The 21,255-nt window shown below is 39.6% G+C and overlaps 1 protein-coding gene across 2 annotated transcripts in view; it reads left to right on the top strand.

Moving 5' to 3' along the window:
* Positions 1-21,255, top strand: part of TAF12 (TATA-box binding protein associated factor 12) — a 32,204-nt gene that overhangs the window by 7,095 nt on the left and 3,854 nt on the right. Inside the window, exons 2-5 of one of the 2 annotated variants that reach the window (XM_045476337.1) lie at positions 7,407-7,491; positions 8,217-8,468; positions 11,341-11,418; positions 17,067-17,181. In XM_045476337.1, the coding sequence (XP_045332293.1) occupies positions 7,420-7,491; positions 8,217-8,468; positions 11,341-11,418; positions 17,067-17,181 (517 nt within the window). In that variant the 5' untranslated portion in view covers positions 7,407-7,419. The remainder of the gene's footprint in view (positions 1-7,406; positions 7,492-8,216; positions 8,469-11,340; positions 11,419-17,066; positions 17,182-21,255) is intronic. The other variant, XM_045476338.1, reaches the window with a different exon arrangement.

Raw genomic sequence — 21,255 nt, 5'->3', positions numbered from 1 at the left:
CACATGGTACAGAATTTAGGGTATATGATGAAAAGTAAATCTTCTCCCACCTTGGTCCCATAGGCCACCCAGATACTACCGTTCCCTTCCCTACCAAGATAACTGCTGTTATCAGTTTCTTATTTATCTTTCCAGGAATAATTTATGCATTTACAGTTATATGTCTTTTAATAAATGATAACAATTATTCTCACTATTCTGTACCTTGGATTTTCAATGAACAGTGTATTTTAGAGGTCCTTTCATGAGTTTTTTCATTTTTTAAAAACAGCTTTATTGAGATGTCATTGACATTATCATACAATTCACCATTATCAGATGTACAGTTCAATGGCTTTTTTATACATTCAGGGTTATGCAACCAACCATCACCATAATCTAATTTCAGATTATTTTGTCCCCTCCTAAAATAAACCCTTTACCATTAGCAGTCAATCCCTATTCTTCTCCCTTACGCTTCAGCCCTAGCAACCACTAATCCACTTTCTTGTCTTGTAGGTGTGTCTGTTCTGGACATTTCATATAAATGGAATGATACAACATGTCTTTTGTGACAGGATTCTTTCTTTTATTTATTTTGTTTAATTTTTAAAAAGTTTTATTTAAGTAATTTCTACACCCAACATGGGGCTGAAACCCATGACCCTGAGATTAAGAGTTACAGCTCTTCCAGCTCAGACCTCGGAGAGTGATCTCCTCTGAGCCCCTCTGGTGTAAAATAAACCTCCTGCCTTCCAAAAAAACAAAAACAAAAACAAAACAAAACAAAAAAGGGTTACAGCTCTTCCAATTGGGCCAGCCAGGTACCTCTGGATTCTTTCATTTAGCTTAATATTTTCATGAGTCTTATTCTTTTTCAGTGTATTTCATTGTGGTTATACCCTGATTTATTTAACTGTATCACTTTTGATGGACATTTAGGCTGATATTCCTTGTATGTACAGTATTATTTTTACATAGAAGTTCAACTGTAATATAAATTGCTAAACATGGAACTGTGGGGTCAAAACAATATATGTTTTTCTAATTTTGGTAGATACTGCTAAGTAGCCCTGTATAGAGACCTCTAACAAATTTATATTCCCCCCACTCCAACAACAGACGAAATGACTATCCATAAAATTTTCAGAGTACATGTAAAACTTTTTCATCATTGCCAGGGGAGGAATAAATAGTTTTAATCTGTGTTTTTATTATGAATGAGAATAAAGGTAATTTCATTACTTTAAGAACTATTTGAATTTCTTGTGCTGTGTTTTTTTGGGGTTTGTTTTGTTTTGTTTTGTTTTGTTTTTTGCAATTTTTCTTTTGGGTGGTTGGGTGCCTATTGATGTCTAAGTATTTTTTATATGTAAAAGAAATTAGTTCTTTGTCTTTGATATATATTGCATATATTTTTGCTAGTTTGTCTTTTTGTCCTTTATTATGTTTGTTGCCATGCAGACATTTTATTTTTGTTTTTTTAAAAATTTTATTTATTTGTGAGACAAATAAAATTACATTTTATTTTTATGTAATTGAACATGTCAAATATTTTATGGCTCCTGAGCTTTGGGTCATCTTTATTTCATTTATTTATTTAAAAATGTTTATTGGGGCGCCTGGGTGGCGCAGTCGGTTGAGCGTCCGACTTCAGCCAGGTCACGATCTCGCGGTCCGTGAGTTCGAGCCCCGCGTCAGGCTCTGGGCTGATGGCTCAGAGCCTGGAGCCTGTTTCCGATTCTGTGTCTCCCTCTCTCTCTGCCCCTCCCCCGTTCATGCTCTGTCTCTCTCTGTCCCAAAAATAAATAAATGTTGAAAAAAAAATGTTTATTTTTCAAAGAGAGAGCGGGTGCAAGCAGGGGAGGGGCAGAGAGAGAGGGTGACAGAGGATCAGAAGCAGGCTCCATGCTGACAGCAGAGAGCCCAGTGTGGGGATGGAACTTGTGATCCTGGAGCTCATGACCTGAGCTGATGTCAGACACTTAACTGACTGAGCCACTCAGGCGCCCCCTTTGGGCCATCTTTAGAAGGGCTTTTCATTTACTGCTGAGAATTTTTTTTCCCCAATTTTAAAAATTGAGATAATTGTAGATTTATTTGCAGTTATAAGAAATAATACAGAGTGGAACACCTGGGTGGCTAAGTGGGCTAAGTGTCAGACTTTGGCTCAGGTCATGATCTCTTGGTTTGTGAGTTTCAGCCTTGCGTTGAGCTCTGTGCTGGGATTTTCTTTCTCCCCCTCTCTCTGTCCCTTCCCCACTCTCTCTCTCTCTCAAAATAAATAAATAATTTTTTTAATTAAAAAAAAATAACATACAGAGATCTCTTGTATACTTTGCCTAGTTTTCTCCAGTGGTAACATTTTGCAAAACTGTTGTGCAATATGACAATCAAGATATTGACCCTGATATAATCCACCAGTCTCATTCAGATTTACCCAGTTTTACTTGTATTTGTTGACTTGTATTCATTTGTGGATGTATGTGGATTAAGTCCTATACAATTTAGTCACTTTCATAGGTTCTTTTTTTTTTTTTTTTTAGTGTTTATTTATTTATTTTGAGAGAGAGAGAGAGAGTAAGCAGGGGAGGGGCAGAGAGACAGAAAATCCCAAGCAGGCTCCACACTGTTAGCAAAGAGCCCATTGTGGGGCTTGAACCCACGAAGCACGAGATCATGACCTGAGACAAAAATCAAGAGTTGGTCATTGGTTGGTCATTGGTCACCTCACTGACTGAGTCACCCAGGAGCCCCTAAAGGTTCTTTTATCTGTCATCACAGTCAAGACACTGAATGATTCCATCACAAAGGTCCCTCATATTGCCCTTTTGTAACCACATCTGCTTCCTTGCTACTCAGTGCCTAACAACCTCACGAATCTCTTTCCTGTTCCTAAAATTTTGTCGTTTCAAAGATGTTATATAAATACATTTTTGTATTGTCTTTTGCTCAATGTAATTCTCTGGAGGTTCATATAAGTCGTGTGTATCAAGTTTTTTTCTTTTTATTGATAAGTAATTTTCCATGATCTGGATATACCAGTTTGTTTAACCATTCACTTCTTGAGAGACACCTGAGCTGATTGCAGTTTTTGACTATTACAAATAAGGCTACTATGAATATTCATGTAAAGGTTTTGGTGTGAACATAAGTTCTCATTTCTCTAGGATAAATGCCTAGGACTTCAATTGTTGGGTCGTGTAATAGTTGCATATTAAGAGTTTTTTTTTTTTCTGAGCCTACTTTATTGAGGTATAATTTGTGTACAATAAAATGCACATTGTAAGTATTTAGTTTGATGGGTTTTCAGAAATGTATGCAGCTGTGTAAGCATCACCCCCCTCAAGATATAGAGCATTTATATCTACCTCACAAACTTCCCCATACCCCTGTTCAGTCTCTGCCCCATCCATTGCTAGAGTTTAGTTTTTAGATCATTAGAGATTAGAATTTCATATAAACGGAATCAGGGGTGCCTGGGTGGTGCAATCAGTTAAACATTGGACTCTCTTGATTTTGGCTCAGATCATAATCTCATGGTTCATGGAATTGAGCCCCAAGTTGAGAGATTCTCTCTCCTCCCATTCTCTCTGCAGCCCCCCTCAAAATGAATAAACTTTAAAAATGAAATACAAATACGGGGTGCCTGGGTGGCTCAGTCTATTGAGCGTCCGACTTCGGCTCAGGTCATGATCTCACAGTTTGTGAGTGCTAGCTAGCCCTGTGTTGGGCTCTGTGCTGACAGCTCAGAGCCTGGAGCCTGCTTCAGATTCTGTGTCTCCCTCTCTGTCTGCTCCTCCCCCTCTCATGCTCTGTTTCTCTCTCCTTCAAAAATAAAAACATAAAAAAAATTTTTTTAATGAAATACAAATTTAAAAATTAAATAAATGGAATCATAGAGTATTTCTTTTGAGACTGGATTTTTTTTTGCTTAAATATTTTTTGAGATTCATCCCTGTTGTTTTGTGTATTAATGGTTGTTCTTTTTTCCCCTTTTTTCTTTTTAGAGTAGGCTCGACACCCAATGTAGGACTTGAACTCCGACCCTGAGATTAAGAGTCGCATGCTCTACCTGCTGAGCCAGCCAGGCACCCCCTCCCCCCCTTTTTTTTTCTAATTTTTTTTTACTTTATTTTTTTAAATGATTATTTATTTTGAGAGAGAGAGAAAGACACACACATACTCACACACGTGCATGCACAAGAGCAGGAGAGGGGTACAGAGAGAGGGATTGAGAGAATCCCAAGCAGGCTTTGCAACTTAAACACAGACCCCATCTCAGGGCTTCATCTCATTAACCATGAGATCATGACCTGAGCTGAGATATAGAGTTGGATGCTTACCCGACTGAGCCACCCAGGCACCCCTAGTTTTTTAATAAACTATTTCTTAGAACAGTTTTAGGGGCACCTGGGTGGCTTAGTGGGGTAAGCATCCGACTTTGGCTCAGGTCATAATCTCGTGGTTCATGAGTTCGAGCCCGCATCAGGCTCTGTGCTGACAGCTCAGAGCCTGGAACCTGCTTCGGATCCTGTGTCTCCTTTTTTCTCTGTGCTCCTCCCCCACTTGTGCTCTGTCTCTCAAAAATGAATAAACGTTAAGAAAAAATTTAGAACAGTTGAGATTCACAGAAAAATTGGGAAGGTAATAGGGTTTCCATACACCCAGTTTCTCCATAGCAATATCTTACATTAGTATGGTGCATTTGTTAAAACTAATGTGCCAATATTTATACAGTATTATTAACTGAAGTCCATCATTTATTCAGATCTTAGTTTTTCCATTTGTCTTCATGTCTCTTTAGGGCTTCTCCGTGACAGTATATCCTTAGATTTTTTAAGAAACTGCAAACTGTTTTAGAGTGGCTGTACTGTTTACATTCCCACTTGCAATGTGCTAGTGATCCATTTTCTCTGCATCCTTGTCAGTATTTGGCGCTATCACTATTTTTTATTTTAGGCATACTTCTAGGTGTGTAGTTTCATCTTACCGCAGTTTTAATTTGCCTTTCTTTAATGACTAATGACGTTGAATACCTTTTCTTGTGCTTCATTTGCCATCTGTATGACTTTGGTGAAATATCTGGTCAGGTCTTCTGTGCATTTTGTAATTGAATTAGTTAAAAAAAAAAAAAGACGTGTTGAGTTTTGAGAATTCTTTATACTTTATAGATACTAGTCTTTTGTTGGATATGTAGTTTGTAAATACTTTCTCCTCGTCTGTAGCTTGTCTTTTCATCCTTTCTACGTAGGCTTTCACATAGGAAACATTTTTAATTTGATGAAGGCCAATTTATCAATATTTCCTTTTATTGATTGCATTTAGTGTCAAGTCTAAGAACTCTTGTCTAGCTAGAGCCCAAAGATTTTCTCCTATTTTTTCTAAAAGTATTATAGTTGTACATTTGATATTATTAAAGTATACGATCCATTTTGGGTTAGTTTTTTTAAATAAAGTGAGAGGGTTATATTTCTGAATATTTTTTAAATCTCCTATATTCTAGTATTTTATATTTACCATTTAAGATAATTCATTTTATATTTAAGATTTAAATATTTGATCCGTCTGCAATAAAAGAGTGTATGAAGGGAGGAATGTATATATACCCCCCTCATTCCAGATGGGTCAAATATTTAAATTTTAAACATGAAACCAGATGTTTTCCAGATGTACTCATATACCACCATGTATTCAATAATCTATCTTTTCCTTATTGATATATGCTATGAACATGAGAATATAGGTTTGTGTGGGAACACAAGTTTTTCTTTTTCTGGGATAAATGCCTAAGAGTGCAATCCTTTATTTATTTGGGTGGGGGTTGGGTGATTTGGTTTCCTGTCCTTAATAGTGGTATAATTTGTATATACAATAAAATGCACAGATCTTAAATATTCAGTGTGATGACTTTGACATTGTGTAAATCCATGTAATCATCACCCATCCAAATATGGTGTTTTTAATCCAACCAAATAAAGGAATAGTCTAGGAAACTATGGGCAGTGTCAGTCTGGTAATGAGTGGTTATCATCTGCTTTGTTTTGTTTTGTTTTGTTTTGTTTTAATGGAAGAAATAGCTCACTTACCAGAATTATTGAAAATGCAGAAGTAATGTTTGCTTCTCAACAAAACAATACAGTAAATTGCAGTCTAGTTTCTTAGGGAGAAACTTTGATGTTTCTTATATTGTATGGATTCCCCTTATTTCATTAAAACAACTTATTTCATTAATAGTCATTGGAGCTATTCCTTAATGTTAATTCCAAACTTGACATATGATTATTCATATTTGGTGCTGTGTAGATTGTGTTCTTGTCTACAGGTCTTATTATAAAAATTCCCATTATGCAGAAATCTCTATTACAAAAAAAGTCTTCTATACCCAGTACTCTTTGGGAAGTCCCTTGAAGGTTATGGGAATGTTATTTGAAGGGTATAATATGTTCAGTGTGGTGAACATACTGATAATCTTTAATAAGTCTCTTTCATAAAACTTGCTGTGGGTAAATAGTTTGTTTTTATAACATTACAGAACAACTATTAACCACATTCTCAATCTTTCCCTCTCCTGATTCTTCCGTTGGTACCATTCGTGGGTAAGGGAGAAGGAGGCATGGACTGCATACGGTTAAAAAACAAACAAGTGATCTTGATGCTCTGCTGTCCCCCTTAGCTGACTCTTGGCCAAGTTTCTCTTGGTCACTTAACCAGTGCATAGTTAGTTGCTCTTCTTAAGGGTAAACCAGGAAAGGTGATTTCTCGTGTTAGAAAGTTAGTTTGTTGGGGAGGAACTCAGCAACTGGGGCAAGAGTTCACACGTATAGATGCTCATTTAGGTTGCTAAGCTTCACCACATTCTGATAACCACTGCCATGATTCCTGCAAGTTCAAGTTTCACAATTTGGCCAATGAAGTTTCCATATGCTGCTAGTTTATCCCTAACGCTAGAACATCCGTTTCATTAGAAGAGAATTTATATTACTATAATCTTCATTAATTTTTTTTTCAACGTTTATTTATTTTTTTTTTTATTTTTGGGACAGAGAGAGACAGAGCATGAACGGGGGAGGGGCAGAGAGAGAGGGAGACACAGAATCGGAAACAGGCTCCAGGCTCTGAGCCATCAGCCCAGAGCCCGACGCGGGGCTCGAACTCACGGACCGCGAGATCGTGACCTGGCTGAAGTCGGACGCTTAACCGACTGCGCCACCCAGGCGCCCCTAATCTTCATTAATTTTAAAAGCTGCGTATGAAAGAGATGGAGATATTTCTCTTGGTAATGAGTAAGAATAAGGAGACAGGAATATGGATGCGTTTCTCCACATCCAGTTTGCTTGGATTCTGGCCCGTAAAGATGTGCCAGCCACGCAACTGAAATGGTTCTGTGGCAAGAGTGGTGCTTGATGCCAGTTGTTCATTTACAGGTAGCTTTTGAAAATGGCTGCCTCTCAGTTCACCGGGCTCACAGCAGTTGCTGATGTAATTAAAGATCTAGACACTCAGATAGCTGTAAGTAAGCTCGTTGAGGCCGCTGTTGACGGAATTTGGTAAATGTGCTTCTGATCTTGATGACACCAAAGCTGCTGTCCACAGAGTCTACCTCATGGCTTTAAAATTTAGGAGTCTTGGCTACTCCAGGCTAGGGACTCTGCATGTACTTAAAGATTGCTAACACTCAGAGAAAATTTGCTCTTGATGACAAAGAACAGCTTACTTTTAACAGTTGCTAAAATTCGTGTTGATTAGACATAGCCCTGACATAGATTTAAGCATGTTTTGAAGTGCCAAAATGAACTAATCTGTTTTCTGAAGTTTTGTGACTGGTTTTAAGTATGTGATTGTGCCATGATTTATTTGAATTTAACATTATTTGCTGTTGAAAAATAACACATTTAGTACTTAACCAAGTATTCTATTTTTACGAAGTCTTCAAAAATGTCTTACTCATTCTAGTTTATTTTTGTACATAAGATTTCTCAGTTCATTTACTTATTTAATTTTGTGGACTATTTCATTTAGATTTTAGAGAAAAGATAGTTTCTAAATATGAGGTGAGAGCAATGAACATTCCTCATTCCATTCCGTCCATTTTTAATGTGCAGGTATCACATGGTCACTATCCCAGAAATCCTAAAGACCCTTCAAGTCCAAGAGACTTTATATAAGTTTACTTTCAAAACTTACCCTTTATTAAAGATGTTTCTGGAGTTAATTCTCTTGTTTTCCTTCTACAGTTGATTGGCCTTGGTCCTCACAGCTCCAAAAAGAAACAGGATCTTGATAAGCTCTATGAGCTGAAGTCCAAAGCTCGGCAGATTATGAACCAGTTTGGCCCCTCAGCCCTAATCAACCTCTCCAATTTCTCATCCATAAAACCGGAACCAGCCAGCACTCCTCCACAAGGCTCCATGGCCAATAGCACTACAGTGGTAAAGATACCAGGCACTCCTGGGACTGGAGGGCGTCTCAGCCCTGAAAATAATCAGGTATCGTTTCTTATTTTTGGTTCTTTATAGGTACCTCTTATCTGTTATTTGAACCAGTAATGCTTTGGGAGATGCCTGTCTATCTCAGATACTGCTTCTTCCTTTTAGCTGGAAAAGGTCTTTTCCCTCCTTTGGACTTCTTTATTTTTTTTATTTTCTAATTTTGTTGTTGTTGTTTATTTATTGTTGAGAGAGAGAGAGTGTGTGTGAGCAGGGAAGGGGCAGAGAGAGAGAGAGGGAGACACAGAATGTGAAGCAGGCTCCAGGCTCTGAACTGTCAGCACAGAGCCCGACATGGGACTCAAACTCACAAGCTGTGAGATCATGACCTGAGCCGAAGTCGGACGCTTAACCCACTGAGCCACCCAGTCGCCCTATTTTTTTTAAATAGGTTTGTTGGGGGGAGGGGGAAAAAAAAAAAAAGGGGAGGGGGAAAAAAATAGGTTTGTTGGGGGGCGCCTGGGTATCTCAGTGGGTTGAGCGTCCAAATTTGGCTCAGGTCGTGATCTTGCCATTCATCAGAGCCCTGCGTGGGGATAGCTGCTGTCAGCACAGAGCCCGCTTTGAATCCTCTGTCTCCCTCTCTGTCTGCGCCTCCCTTGCTCACACTCTCTCTCTCTGAAAGATAAAATTTAAATTTAAAAGAAATTTAAAGAGTTTTACTATTTATTTATTTATTTATTTATTTATTTATTTATCTATCTATCTATCTATCTTTAGTTTATTTTGGGAGAGAGTGAGAGAGCAGAGGAGGGGCAGAGAGAGCAAGAATCCCAAACAGGCTTAGGCTTGAACTCACGAACCGTGAGATCATGACCTGAGCCAAAACCAAGAGTCAGACACTTAACCATCTGAGGCACCCAGACGCCCCTGTCCTTTGGACTTCTGAAGTTCTTTATGAAATTATCATGTACAATGTTTATCAGTGTTTATGTGTGTGATGTATATTTACATACATCCATATACACACACTAACACAACATGTTGCCTATGATAGGTTTTTATATTTTTATGTATAAATATATATATGCTTTATAATTGGTAAATAAAATAGTTAAGTAAAATAACTAATGCATTCATTTATTCATTATTCCTGTAATTAAGTACCATTGCCTCCAGTCTTTTCTCCTTCTAGTTCATTCAGCTGCTGCCATTAATTTTCTGCAGTACTTCTAAAATCTGCCCCCTACTTTCTGCCCATGATTCTGATTCTGCTCTGCAGACCCACAAGAGATAAGAAATAAGTATTATCTCTTAACTTGAACCTTGTAGGCTGGAATAGGAGGGAGAGACATTTCAAGAAAATAGGGGGAGGGACCAGTAAAGGTGAATGGGGAAGGTTGGGCAGATAGTTGGGAAGCCAGCTTGTGTTGAATGTGTAGTCTGTTGGAGAAAAGCAGGAGGTAAGACAGTTTAGGCTGGATTATGGCAGAATAAACTGAGCATATACTAGTCAGTTTCCTTTGGAACTTTTAGTCATTAGACAATCTTTGCAAATATTTAATAGAAGAGTAAGTAACATAATAAAAGTAGTATATCGTAGGAGGATTAACTTGGTAGTAAGTGGATAAGAAAGGTAGGAAAGGGGGCAGACTGAGAGGAAGACCAGGTCTAAGACTTCTGTAGTAAATCAAGATGTGCAGTAAAGGCTTGATGTAGTGGTAATGTTAGAATGGAGAATGGATAGATCTGAGAAATCATGAACAAATATGTATTTTAAAAATTTGTTTCTTTTTTCTTTATTTCCAAGATTATACATGCTTATCACAGGAACTTTAGAAATACAAGAATAAATAGCCCATAATTTTACCATCACCCCAAAATAACTATGGTTAACATTTTTTTTTAATATGAAGTTTATTGTCATATTGGTTTCCATACAACACCCAGTGCTCATCCCAACAGGTGCCCTCCTCGATGCCCATCACCCACTTTCCCCTCCCTCCCACTCCCCATCAACCCTCAGTTTATTCTCAGTTTATGGTTAGCATTTTAATGTATGTCTTTTGATTATTGTTTAATGGTATATATATGTAACATGACATTTCCTCTCTGAAAAAGGGATCACAGTTGTATGCACTTATACAAATATTATGTGGAGATGAACACATGGTCCCTGCCCTCAGGGAGCTTTCAGCCTACTAAGTCTGAAACAGGCAAGTTTATGGGGTGCCTGGGTGGCTCAGTTGGTTGAGCAGCTGGTTTCGGCTCAGGTCATGATCTTGGGGTCCATGAGTTTGAGCCCCGTGTTGGGCTCTGTGCTGCAGCTCAGAACCTGGGCCTGCTTTGGATTCTGTGTCTCCCTCTCTCTCTCTGCCCCTTCCCTGCTCACACTCTGTCTCTGTCAAAAATAAATAAACATTAAAAAAAAAGAAAGAAAGAAACAGGCAAGTTTACAACTACATACAATGATAGAAGGGTGCACAGAGTCTAGTAGAGGCCAAAGGAGGAAGTGGTTCCTTTTACCTGGGTGGGCTAGGAAAAGCAGAAAGAAGGCACCATAGACTGAGCAGATAGGAAGAAGGGTAGAAGAGCACGTCCAAAAGCAACAGAGGCACATACAAGTTGTGATGGTCAGAAAATTGCGAATTATTTAATGTAGGGGGAAGGTAAGGCATAGTGAGAAAGAGATGAAGCAGAAATAAACTGACAGATGTTGCCTCTCGGCCACACTGCTCTTGTGGCCTTTCCCTGGGCTACTTCTGTCTTGAGAGTACAGTTTTGTAGAATACAAGTCTTGTAGGCCAGACTGCTGACTTTTGGAAAGTAGAAACTAAACCCAACACAGTGACAGCCTTTCTTCATTACAGGGTAATGAGGTGTTTTTCTCCCTTAATACTTACTGAGAAAATCTTCTCCCAATTAACTTTAGGTATTGACCAAGAAGAAATTACAAGACTTAGTCAGAGAAGTGGATCCTAATGAGCAATTGGATGAAGATGTGGAGGAGGTAAGGTGGGGTTGGGAACCCCAGAATCTGTGTCCCTGAGAGCTAATACAGAATATTGGCTCTTTAGAGGCAGACAAATCTGAATTTGAATGTTGGCTCTGCCACTTACCAGTTCTGTAGCTGTGGACAAGTCACGTACGCTTTTTGACTCAGTTTCCTCTTGTGTTGGCAGGGTATGGTATTATTTACCCACAGGGTTATTGTGAGGGTTCCCTGGAATAACTTGTACAAATCACTTAGGAGAATGCCTAGCACTTTCTACCTAGCAGCTGCTGCTGCTTTTGCTTGGCGAAAAGGGCTTTGTTTGTTGTTCATAGGCAATCACTTTCAACAATTTTAGTTGTTTCTATAATATTCCTCCATATTTTTAAGTAATATACTGAAACAGATATTCTTTGATTTCTGTCTGTTGATAGAATTTTGTTAAACCACTCACATCCATACATGCTTCCCTTTCCCTCATTTTTCCAATATAGTTTTGTCACAACTTTTAGATAACTCAGAAATCAGTATTTACATTATTCTGACCAAGTAAATATTGTTCACCACTGAACCAAGTCCTGTTTTGTACTACTTACAAAGTTGATAATTGACTCATTTTCATTTAGTTTTTTTTTGTGCCTTTTATATTCGACTTCTGCTATCACCTCTGGTGTACACTTTATCAACATTGTTTTCCAAATGGAAAAATAATCTGCAGATTTTAGTCTCTACCCCGCCCGCTTTCCTGACTCGGAGATTTCACTCCCAGAATCCTCCATCATCTTCTGGTCTGATTAATTTTAGGTCACTTGAACAAACCTCTCCTGGGTCTTCCTTTTGCTCTTTTTTTTTTTTTTTTTTCTCTTTGGATCTCTTGTTTCCTAGATCCTACATCCTCTTCTTACTTTATTCCCTCTTTTTGTTAAAGCACATTTTTATTACTGTCTAAGAAGGTTAGATGAGAGGTAAATGTCTGAAAATGTCTACATTCTAACTTCACACTTAATTTTTGGTTTGAAAGAGTTTAGAATTTGATTATGGAAATCATTTTTTTCCTTTCAGTTGTAAAGGCATTGCTCCATTGTCTTTGAAAATCTATTAAGAAATCTTATGCAGGGTGCTTCATGCAACTCTTGATCTCAGGGTCGTGAGTTCAAGCCCCATGTTCGGCATGGAGCCTACTTGAGAAAAAAAAAGAAAAACAGAAAGGTCTTATGCCATTCTGATCCCAATTTTGGTTTTTTAGAGTCTTTTTTCTTTCCCTCCCTTTTTTTTTTAAATATTTTCTTTTTTAAGTAATCTCTATACCCAACCTGAGGCTTGAACTCAACCCTAAGATCAAGAGTTGCATGCTCTACCAACTGAGCCAGCCAGGTGCCCCTAGAGTGTTACTTTTTTTTCTACTCTGAATTTTCATATGAGCTTTAGTGCTATCTTTTTTCATTTGTTCTGCTGGGTTCCTGGAACCTTCTTTTATTTTAGGGACTTGAGTGCCTCAATTCTGGGATGATTTTGTATATTTTGGGGTTTGGAGTTTTTTGTTATTAGTTTGTTTTGCCTTTGCTGAAGAGTATGTAATGACAAGGAAAGGAAATACAAATTATAAAAAAAAAAAAAAGTATAACTCCATTTTTATTTTTTTTAACCAGAGGGAAAAATACTTGCTCTCTTTGTGTGTGGGGAGGATGGGGGAGTGGTTGAGGGGGTAGCAGCTTTATTGAGATATAATTCATATACCATAAAATTCACTCATTTGAAATCTACAGTTCAGTTGTTGTTAGTCTCTTCACAGAATTATACAACTCTCAACACTGTCATTTTTAGAACATTTTCATCAGCCCTAAAAGAAACCCCTACCTATTAGCAGTCACTCCCATTTTTTTCCAACCCCCACAGCCCTTAAGCAACTAACTACTAATCTACTTTCTGTCTTTATAGATTTGCCTGTTCTGGACATTTCAGATAAATGGAGTCATATAATATGTGGTGTCTGTGACTGGCTTATTTCACTTAGTGTAATGTTTTTTTTTGTTTTTTGTTTTTTTTTTTAATTTTTTTTTCAACGTTTATTTATTTTTTTGGGGACAGAGAGAGACAGAGCATGAATGGGGGAGGGGCAGAGAGAGAGGGAGACACAGAATCAGAAACAGGCTCCAGGCTCTGAGCCATCAGCCCAGAGCCCGATGCGGGGCTCGAACTCACGGACTGCGAGATCGTGACCTGGCTGAAGTCGGACGCTTAACCGACTGCGCCACCCAGGCGCCCCAAAAGTTCATCCATGTTGTAGCAGATATGAGTACCTCTTTTCTTTTTAGGGCAGAATACTATTCTGTTGTATGGACATACCATTGTTTATCCATTCATCAGGTGATGGGTTGTATCCACTTTTTGGTTATTATGAATGTTGCATGAACATTCATGTGCAAATTTTGTTTTTTTCCTTTTTTTTAAACTCGTGCATAAGTTTTATGCAGAAATATGTTTTCATTTTTCTTGATAATATACTTAGGAGTGAAGTTGCAGAGTCATGTGGTAATTGTTTTTCCAAAGTGCTACATACACCCTTTAACATTCATACCAGCAGTGTATGAGACTTCCATTTTCTTATATTAGTTTTTTGATAATTTCTTCTCTGTTTTTGCTCTTTCATTCTGTAATGACAATTGGTTGGATATTGAATCTTCTGCATTGGTCCTCTTAGGGTTTTTTGTCTTTGATTTCCTATTTTTCATTTCTTTATAATTCTAAGTTCCACTTGCTAGGGAGATTTTTCTTAGTTTATCTTCTAAACTTTGTAAGTTTTATGGTTTTTTTGCTATAAAAATTAGAATTCTCATGAGGTTTTCTTGTTGACTAGTCCTTTTTTTGTTTGTTTGTTTCTTAAAGATTTTATTTGGGGGCACCTGAGTGGCTCAGTTGGTTAAGCATCCAACTTCAGTTCAGGTCATGGTCTCGCGGTTCATGAGTTCAAGCCCCAAGTCGGGCTCTGTGCTGACATCTTGGAGCCTGGAGCCTGCTTTGGATTCTCTGTCTCCCTTTCTCTCTGTCCCTCCCCAACTTGTGCTCTCTCTCTCAAAAATAAAATTAAAAAAAAAAAGAAAAGATTTTATTTTGTAAGTAGTCTCTATACTCAAGGTGGGGCTTACAGAATCCTGACATCAAGAGTCATACTCTTCCACCACCTGAGCCAGCCAGGCACTTCTAATTGGTCCTTTTTTTCCCCAAGCCACTCTGTTCTTATTTTATGGTTGTAATATCTTCTCTTACCTTTCTTTCCAAGGAATTCCATTTTTTGACATTTTCTTCTTTTCCCTGCATTGTCTTAGTGTCCCCTGGGCCCTTTTTTTTCTCCTTGGTTTGCTTATTTTCTTTTTAGTATTGGAGATTTCCTTCACATGTTTGGTGTTCTTGACGATCTGTTCTTGAAGACTGAGCCACTAAAAAGCTGATGTGAAGCAGAATTTACTGATTGGCTTCATCTGGTAACGTACTGTTAATGTTTAGCAACCAATTCGGTGGAGGAAAAGGCCCTAATTTTTAGCGTTTCCTAATTTCTGTGGTGTAAATATTCCCAATATACCCTATTTTAAGCTATCAACATGTTGCTGAATTGTGAAGAAATGCATGTAATTAATTGACTTTTATGAGCTCCTCTCAGCTGGCTTTAGCAAACCACTGGCTTCACTCCAGACTAATTTGTCCACAAGTCAGCCTTCTTATTGGAGGATCTCTACATCTCAGCATCTGTAAGTCTATTCTCTGGAGTCATTTGGTATCTCCAGAAAAGAATCCTCCAGGCTCCTATCTGAGGGTTTATCTCTAGCTTCTGACATCCTGAAAGCAAGGCAAGAGAAAGAGGCTGTATCTCTCCCCTGCCATCACTGTGTCTGATGTATTCTAATCCAGAGCCATGGCTATTCAGTGTTCTAGGGAATAAACCTGCTGAGTTCTGGTATGTGTGGGGAGGAGTCACTTGGCTGCTTTTGGAGTGTGGAGGGAATGGGGACTAGTCTGTATATAGACTTGTAATACTTTCTCAGATTTTAGTTCCGTGCCTCAGCCCAATCTTTGATGTAAATAGCACTTCCAGAAGCTGGATCTTTTGGGGGCTGCAAGGGGCAAATCAGTTTAATTCTCATTGGTGTCCCCTTTATGGGCACTTATGTTGTACATTCCATCTGCAGGTCAGATCCCACTTTTCCTCTGTTATCTCCTTGGCAAAAGTTTACTTTAAAAGTTTGTTGGAGGGGTGCCCGGGTGGCTCAGTTGATTAGGCATCTGACTTTGTCTCAGGTCATGATCTTGTGGTTTGTAAATTCAAGCCCCACATTGGGCTGTCTGCTGTTAGTGCAGAGCCTGCTTCAGATCCTTTGTTCCCCTCCCTCTCTGCCCTCCCTCGCTCATGCACTCTCTCTCTCTCAAAAAATAAACAAATAAAAGTTTATTGGAATCTCGTGTCTATTAAATTTTTCTCTCCTGTTGTCTTTGTGGATTTATATGTCTTTTTTCCCTTTATTATTATTTTAGTGGATTTAGGGAAGGAGAGGAGGTCATTTTTGGATTTGATTTGCCATGTTTAATCAGAAATCTCTCTGTTAGGAGGTGCCTGGCTGGCTCATTTAGTAGAGTATGTGACTCTTGGTCTCAGGGTGGTGAGTTCAAAGCCCCATGTTGGGCATAAAGCTTACTTTAAAAAAAAGAGAGAGAAAGGGGTGCTTGGGTGGCTCAGTTAGTCATCTCTTTTCTTCAGCTCAGGTCATGATCTCATGGATTGTGAGTTCAAGCCCCATGTTGGGCCCTGTGCTGACAGTGTGGAGCCTGCTTGGGATTCTCTCTCTCTCTCTCTCTCTCTCTCTCTCTCTCCCTCCCTCCCTCCCTCCCTCCCTCCCTCCCTCCCTCCCTCTATCTCTGCCCTTCCCTCACTCTCTGTGCGTCTCTGTGGATGGTATCCATTTGGTTTCATAGAAAAGATAACAATGCAATAATAGTCTAACAGAATAAGGTATACCTGTCTATGATTGTAATTCATTTTATTTTTGGTCAGCAGAGGAGGCCAAGGTATTGACTGATGAAAACTCCAATTTTTAGCTTCAAATTCTGATTTTACTCTTCACATAGTCCAGGATAAATGATAATGAAGTGGAAAGAACCCAGGATTTGGACATGGAACCTGGAAGTTGAATCCTGCTTCTGGTGCTTAGCAGTTGCATGGCCATGAGTCAGCATCCTTCTGTATAGAAGGAGGATAAAATCCATGCCCCATTTTTTTCACAGGATTAATATAAAGACTAGGTGAGATAGTGGAAATAAAAATGCTTTAGGAGACTGTGAGTGAGGAAGTATAAAGATTCACTTTTGTTTTCCCACCTAATTCAGAAGAAAATATGAGAGTGAGGGATTGGCCTGATTGATTCCTGCCAGGTAGGAAGTACAGAAAGTAACATCCTCAGAAAGGTGTGAGTTGTGCTCAACCTGGTTAATGAGTTGATGTGTTTTTAGTGTTGTTCTCACTCCTCTTCCTCCTCACCTTAGCCCAAATGCTGATTCCATGGCTTCTAATAGAAAGCCTGACTAAATATGTGATTCAAGCAGACACAGTTGTCCCAGCAACAGGAGCCTACTATGCCAGTGTCATGGTTACTCTCCCCCACTTTTGTCTTCCCCAGATGCTGCTGCAGATTGCTGATGATTTTATCGAGAGTGTGGTGACAGCAGCCTGCCAGCTTGCTCGGCATCGCAAGTCCAGCACCCTGGAGGTGAAAGATGTCCAGCTGCATCTAGGTATGTGGTCTTGTTTCACCCTGAGGCATTCACACTGTTGCTCCTTTAGGACCACCAGGAAGATCTAGTCAGAATTAGGCTATTGGGCTCTGGGATGTATGTATTCATTCCATAGCAGATTTACATAGAGAAGGGAAACCCATCCATGGTAAGGAGAATTAGCCCAGGCATTGGGTTTGCCACTTTCTGTCTGTATCACCTTGTCCTTCCTACCAACTTTCTCTTAGAGCCTGTTTCCTCATTTGTAAAGTGGAGATCATAATATCATCCCTGTAGGGTGATCATGAGAATTACGGGTTATGTTTGTCAAGTGACTGGCACAGGACCTGGCACAAAGTAGAGTTTTATAAATGTAGCAGTTTTGTCTCCACCATTTAAATAATGGTGTTTCTCTTCCAGTTTTTAGCCTATTTATGCATTGCCCCCCTCCCCCAAATTGTAATCATAATATACATATAATTTTGTGTTCTGTTTTTCTACACTAAATTCAAGCTTGGGTTTTTCTGAGATAACATTGATAACCATAATTACTTGGGAAGTAAACAAGCCCCACTCTGCATTGGTTACAATGCAGTTCAGAAGAAAGTGAACAGTCTTGTGAGTACAGAGATAGTCAAGCCAACTGAATGAGGCAGATTGAGGGATTCGGTATAGATCAGCCCATGACTGATTACTGAAAAAGCCTTCCTTCCCAGTGTCAGGAAGGTATGGCTTAGGGAGACGCTGGTAGTCTTGGTGGAGTAAATAACACACTTCTGGTTAACGTTGCTGGTATTAGTAATAGAGGACAGATATTCCAGTTATGTGCTATTGGGTAACAAACTGCTCCGAGACAGTGGCTTAAAACAATAACAATGGTTTATTTTGTTCATAAGTCAGGGGGTGACTGGGCTTAGCCAGGCAGTTTTGCTAAGGGGTTTCTCATGTAATTAAAGTCAGGTGGTGGCTGGGGCTGAGATTGTTTTGAAGGAAGATGTATTAGTCTCTTAGGGCTGTCGTAGCAAAGTACCATAAACTAGGTAGCTTAAAAAAACAAAATTTATTCTCTCATAGTTCTGGTGGCCAGAAATCTAAAATCAAGGTATCAGCAGGGCCATGATCTCTCTAGTGTTACTGTGGAAGAATCTTTCCTTGCCTTTTCCTAGCTTCTGGTGGTGGCTAGGAATCCTTGCCTGCATATAGCTGCATCACTCCGTCTATGCCTCTGAGTGACCTTCTCTCCTGTGTGTGTCTCTTGGTCTGCCTCTTCTGCTCTTCAGGATGCTAGTTATACTGGATTAAGGGCCCACCCTACTCCTGTATGACCTTATCTTAATTAGTTACATCTGCAGTGACCCTATTACCAATATATTCTGAGGTGCTGGGGGTTAGGACTTAAACATGTCTTTTTCTTTTTGAGGGACACAATTCAACCCATAACAGGGTTTCATCATGTCCAAGTCTGATACCTGGGCTAGATGCTCTCAAAAAGCTGGGACTCCACAGGTCTTCCTTTGTCTGCAGTCTCCCTACGTGATCTCATCCCGTGCAGTCCCGGGATGGCTGGACTTTTTTTTTTTTTTAATTGTTTTTTAATGTTTATTTATTCTTGAGAAAGAGAGAGAGAGAGACAGAGTGCAAGTGAGGGAGGGGCAGAGAGAGAGGGAGACACAGAATCCGCAGCAGATTCTAGGCTCTGAGCTGTCAGCACAGGACCTGATGTGGGGCTTGAACTCCTAAACCTTGAGATCATGACCTGAGCTGAAATCGGACGCTTAATTGACTGAGCCATCCAAGCTCCCCTGGCTGGACTTCTTACATGGTGGCTATAGGCTCCCAGGATGAGTATCCTATAACCACCTGGCAGAAAGTGCACGGCTTTCACTGACCCAGTGTCTGAAGTCCCTCAGTGTCCCTCCACTGAATTCTGTTCTTTGAGGCAATCTCCACTCCTTAACGGGAGGCATGTAAAGGAATTTGCAGACATGTTTTAAAACCACCATAATGCAAATGGATAGAAAGTAGAATGGTGATGATGAGGGGCCGTGGGAGGGGGGAGATGGGCACTGATTTAATGTGTACAGAGCATTAGTTTGACATGATGAAAACGTTTTGGAAATGAGTAGTGATAATGGTTGTACAACAAGGTGAATGAACTTAATGCCACAGAACTGTATGCCTAAAAATGGTTATGGGGCGCCTGGGTGGCTCAGTCGGTTGGGCGACCGACTTCGGCTCAGGTCATGATCTCGCGGTCCGTGAGTTCGAGCCCCGCATTGGGCTCTGTGCTGACAGCTCAGAGCCTGGAGCCTGTTTTCAGATTCTGTGTCTCCCTCTCTCTGACCTTCCCCCATTCATGCTCTGTCTCTCTCTCTCTCTAAAATGAATAAACATTAAAAAAAAAATAAAAAAAAATAAATAAAAATGGTTAAAATGGTAATTTTTATGTATATTTTGCCACAACCCTCTCCCACACAACAGATTATATTACTTTGAGAGTTTAGCATTCCTATTTTTAAATTTTTTTAAGTTTATTTATTTATTTATTTGAGAGAGCATGTATAAGTGGGGGAGGGCGCAGAGAGCAGAGGGAGCAGAGAGAGAGAGAGGAAGAGAGAGAATCCCAAGCACCCTCCATGCTGTCAGTGCAGAGCTGATACTGGGCTCACTCAGTCTCACAAACTGTGAGACCTTGACCTGAGCCGAAATCAAGAGTCAGATGCTTAACTGACTGAGCCACCAAAGCACCCAAAATATTTTGTATTTTAATTATTGGAAATAACATTGGAATGTTAGTTTATTCATTATGGGTGAGAAGTAATTGTCACAAAGATAGGAATACTCACAAGTCTGCATTGCCAGAATAGCTTCTGTAGCAGGCCTAGGTGGAGACTGATGCATAATCAGATCGCTTGGGGGGCATGGGATTGGAGCAGGGGGAATTGAGGAACCTGGTATTGAATGACACCTGACCACCCAGGTCTGCTGCACACCACCCCCAACAAAGATAGACTTGCAGATGGGGATGTAAAATCTGGACATCTCTCTTCTGACCGACTGGGATGGGTGCTGCCAGGTTTGCTTCTCACCCGATTTTCTGTACTTGCATAGTTAAATAACCTCCCTTTCTGACAGACAGAGTCTTTAGAAATGTGGAAGTTTAGGAGCACCTGGGTGGCTTAGTTGGTTAAATGTCCATCTCTTGATTTCGGCTAAGGTTATGATCTCACAGTTCGTGGGTTTGAGCCCTGCATGGGGCCCTGTGCTGACAACTTGGAGCCTGCTTGGGATTATCTCTCTCTCACTCCCTCCCTCTCCTTTTGCCTCTCTCCCTGCTCATGCTCTCTTTCTCAAAATAAATAAACTTAAAAAAAAAAAAGAAATGTGGGAGTTCAATGAGATAATGTACATGGAATGCTTTGTACAATGCTGCTTTATTTTTATATTTTTAAATGTTTTTTAATTTATTTTAGAGAGAGAGAGACAGAATGCAAGCAGGGGAGGGGCAGAGAGAGAGGGAGACACAGAATCCAAAGCAGGCTCCAGGCTCCGAGCTGTCAGTGCAGAGCCTGACTCAGGGCTCGAACTCATGAATTGTGAGATCATGACCTGACCCAAAGTTAGACACCTAAACCAACTGAGCCACCCAGGTGCCCCTACAGTGCTGCTTTATACCACACATTTTACTATACCTTTTAGTCACTAAATGATTGTTGTTGCTGTTACATTAATGTAATACAAAATATAAATATACGCATATTTAAAATTTTTTACATTTTCATTTATTTCTGAGAGAGAGAGAGCAAGCCGGGGAGGGACAGAGAGAGAAACAGAGGATCCAAAGCAGACTCTGCGCTGAGACTGGAGAGCCGATGTGGGGTTCAAACTCACAAGCTGTGATCATCACCTGAGTCGAAGTCAGACACCCAACTGAATCACCCAGGCGCCCATAAATATATACAAATTTACATACATTGCTACACATACTTAAGATGTGTGCATTCTTGCCTGGTAGCTACTATCTTTTTTTTTTTTAAGATTTTTTTTTTTTTTTTTAAGTAATCTCTACAGTGTGGAGCTCAGACTCACAATCCC

This window comes from Leopardus geoffroyi, chromosome C1 (genome assembly GCF_018350155.1).
Source record: "Leopardus geoffroyi isolate Oge1 chromosome C1, O.geoffroyi_Oge1_pat1.0, whole genome shotgun sequence".
NCBI lineage: Eukaryota > Metazoa > Chordata > Mammalia > Carnivora > Felidae > Leopardus > Leopardus geoffroyi.
This window is presented reverse-complemented; position numbering and strand designations above follow the sequence as displayed.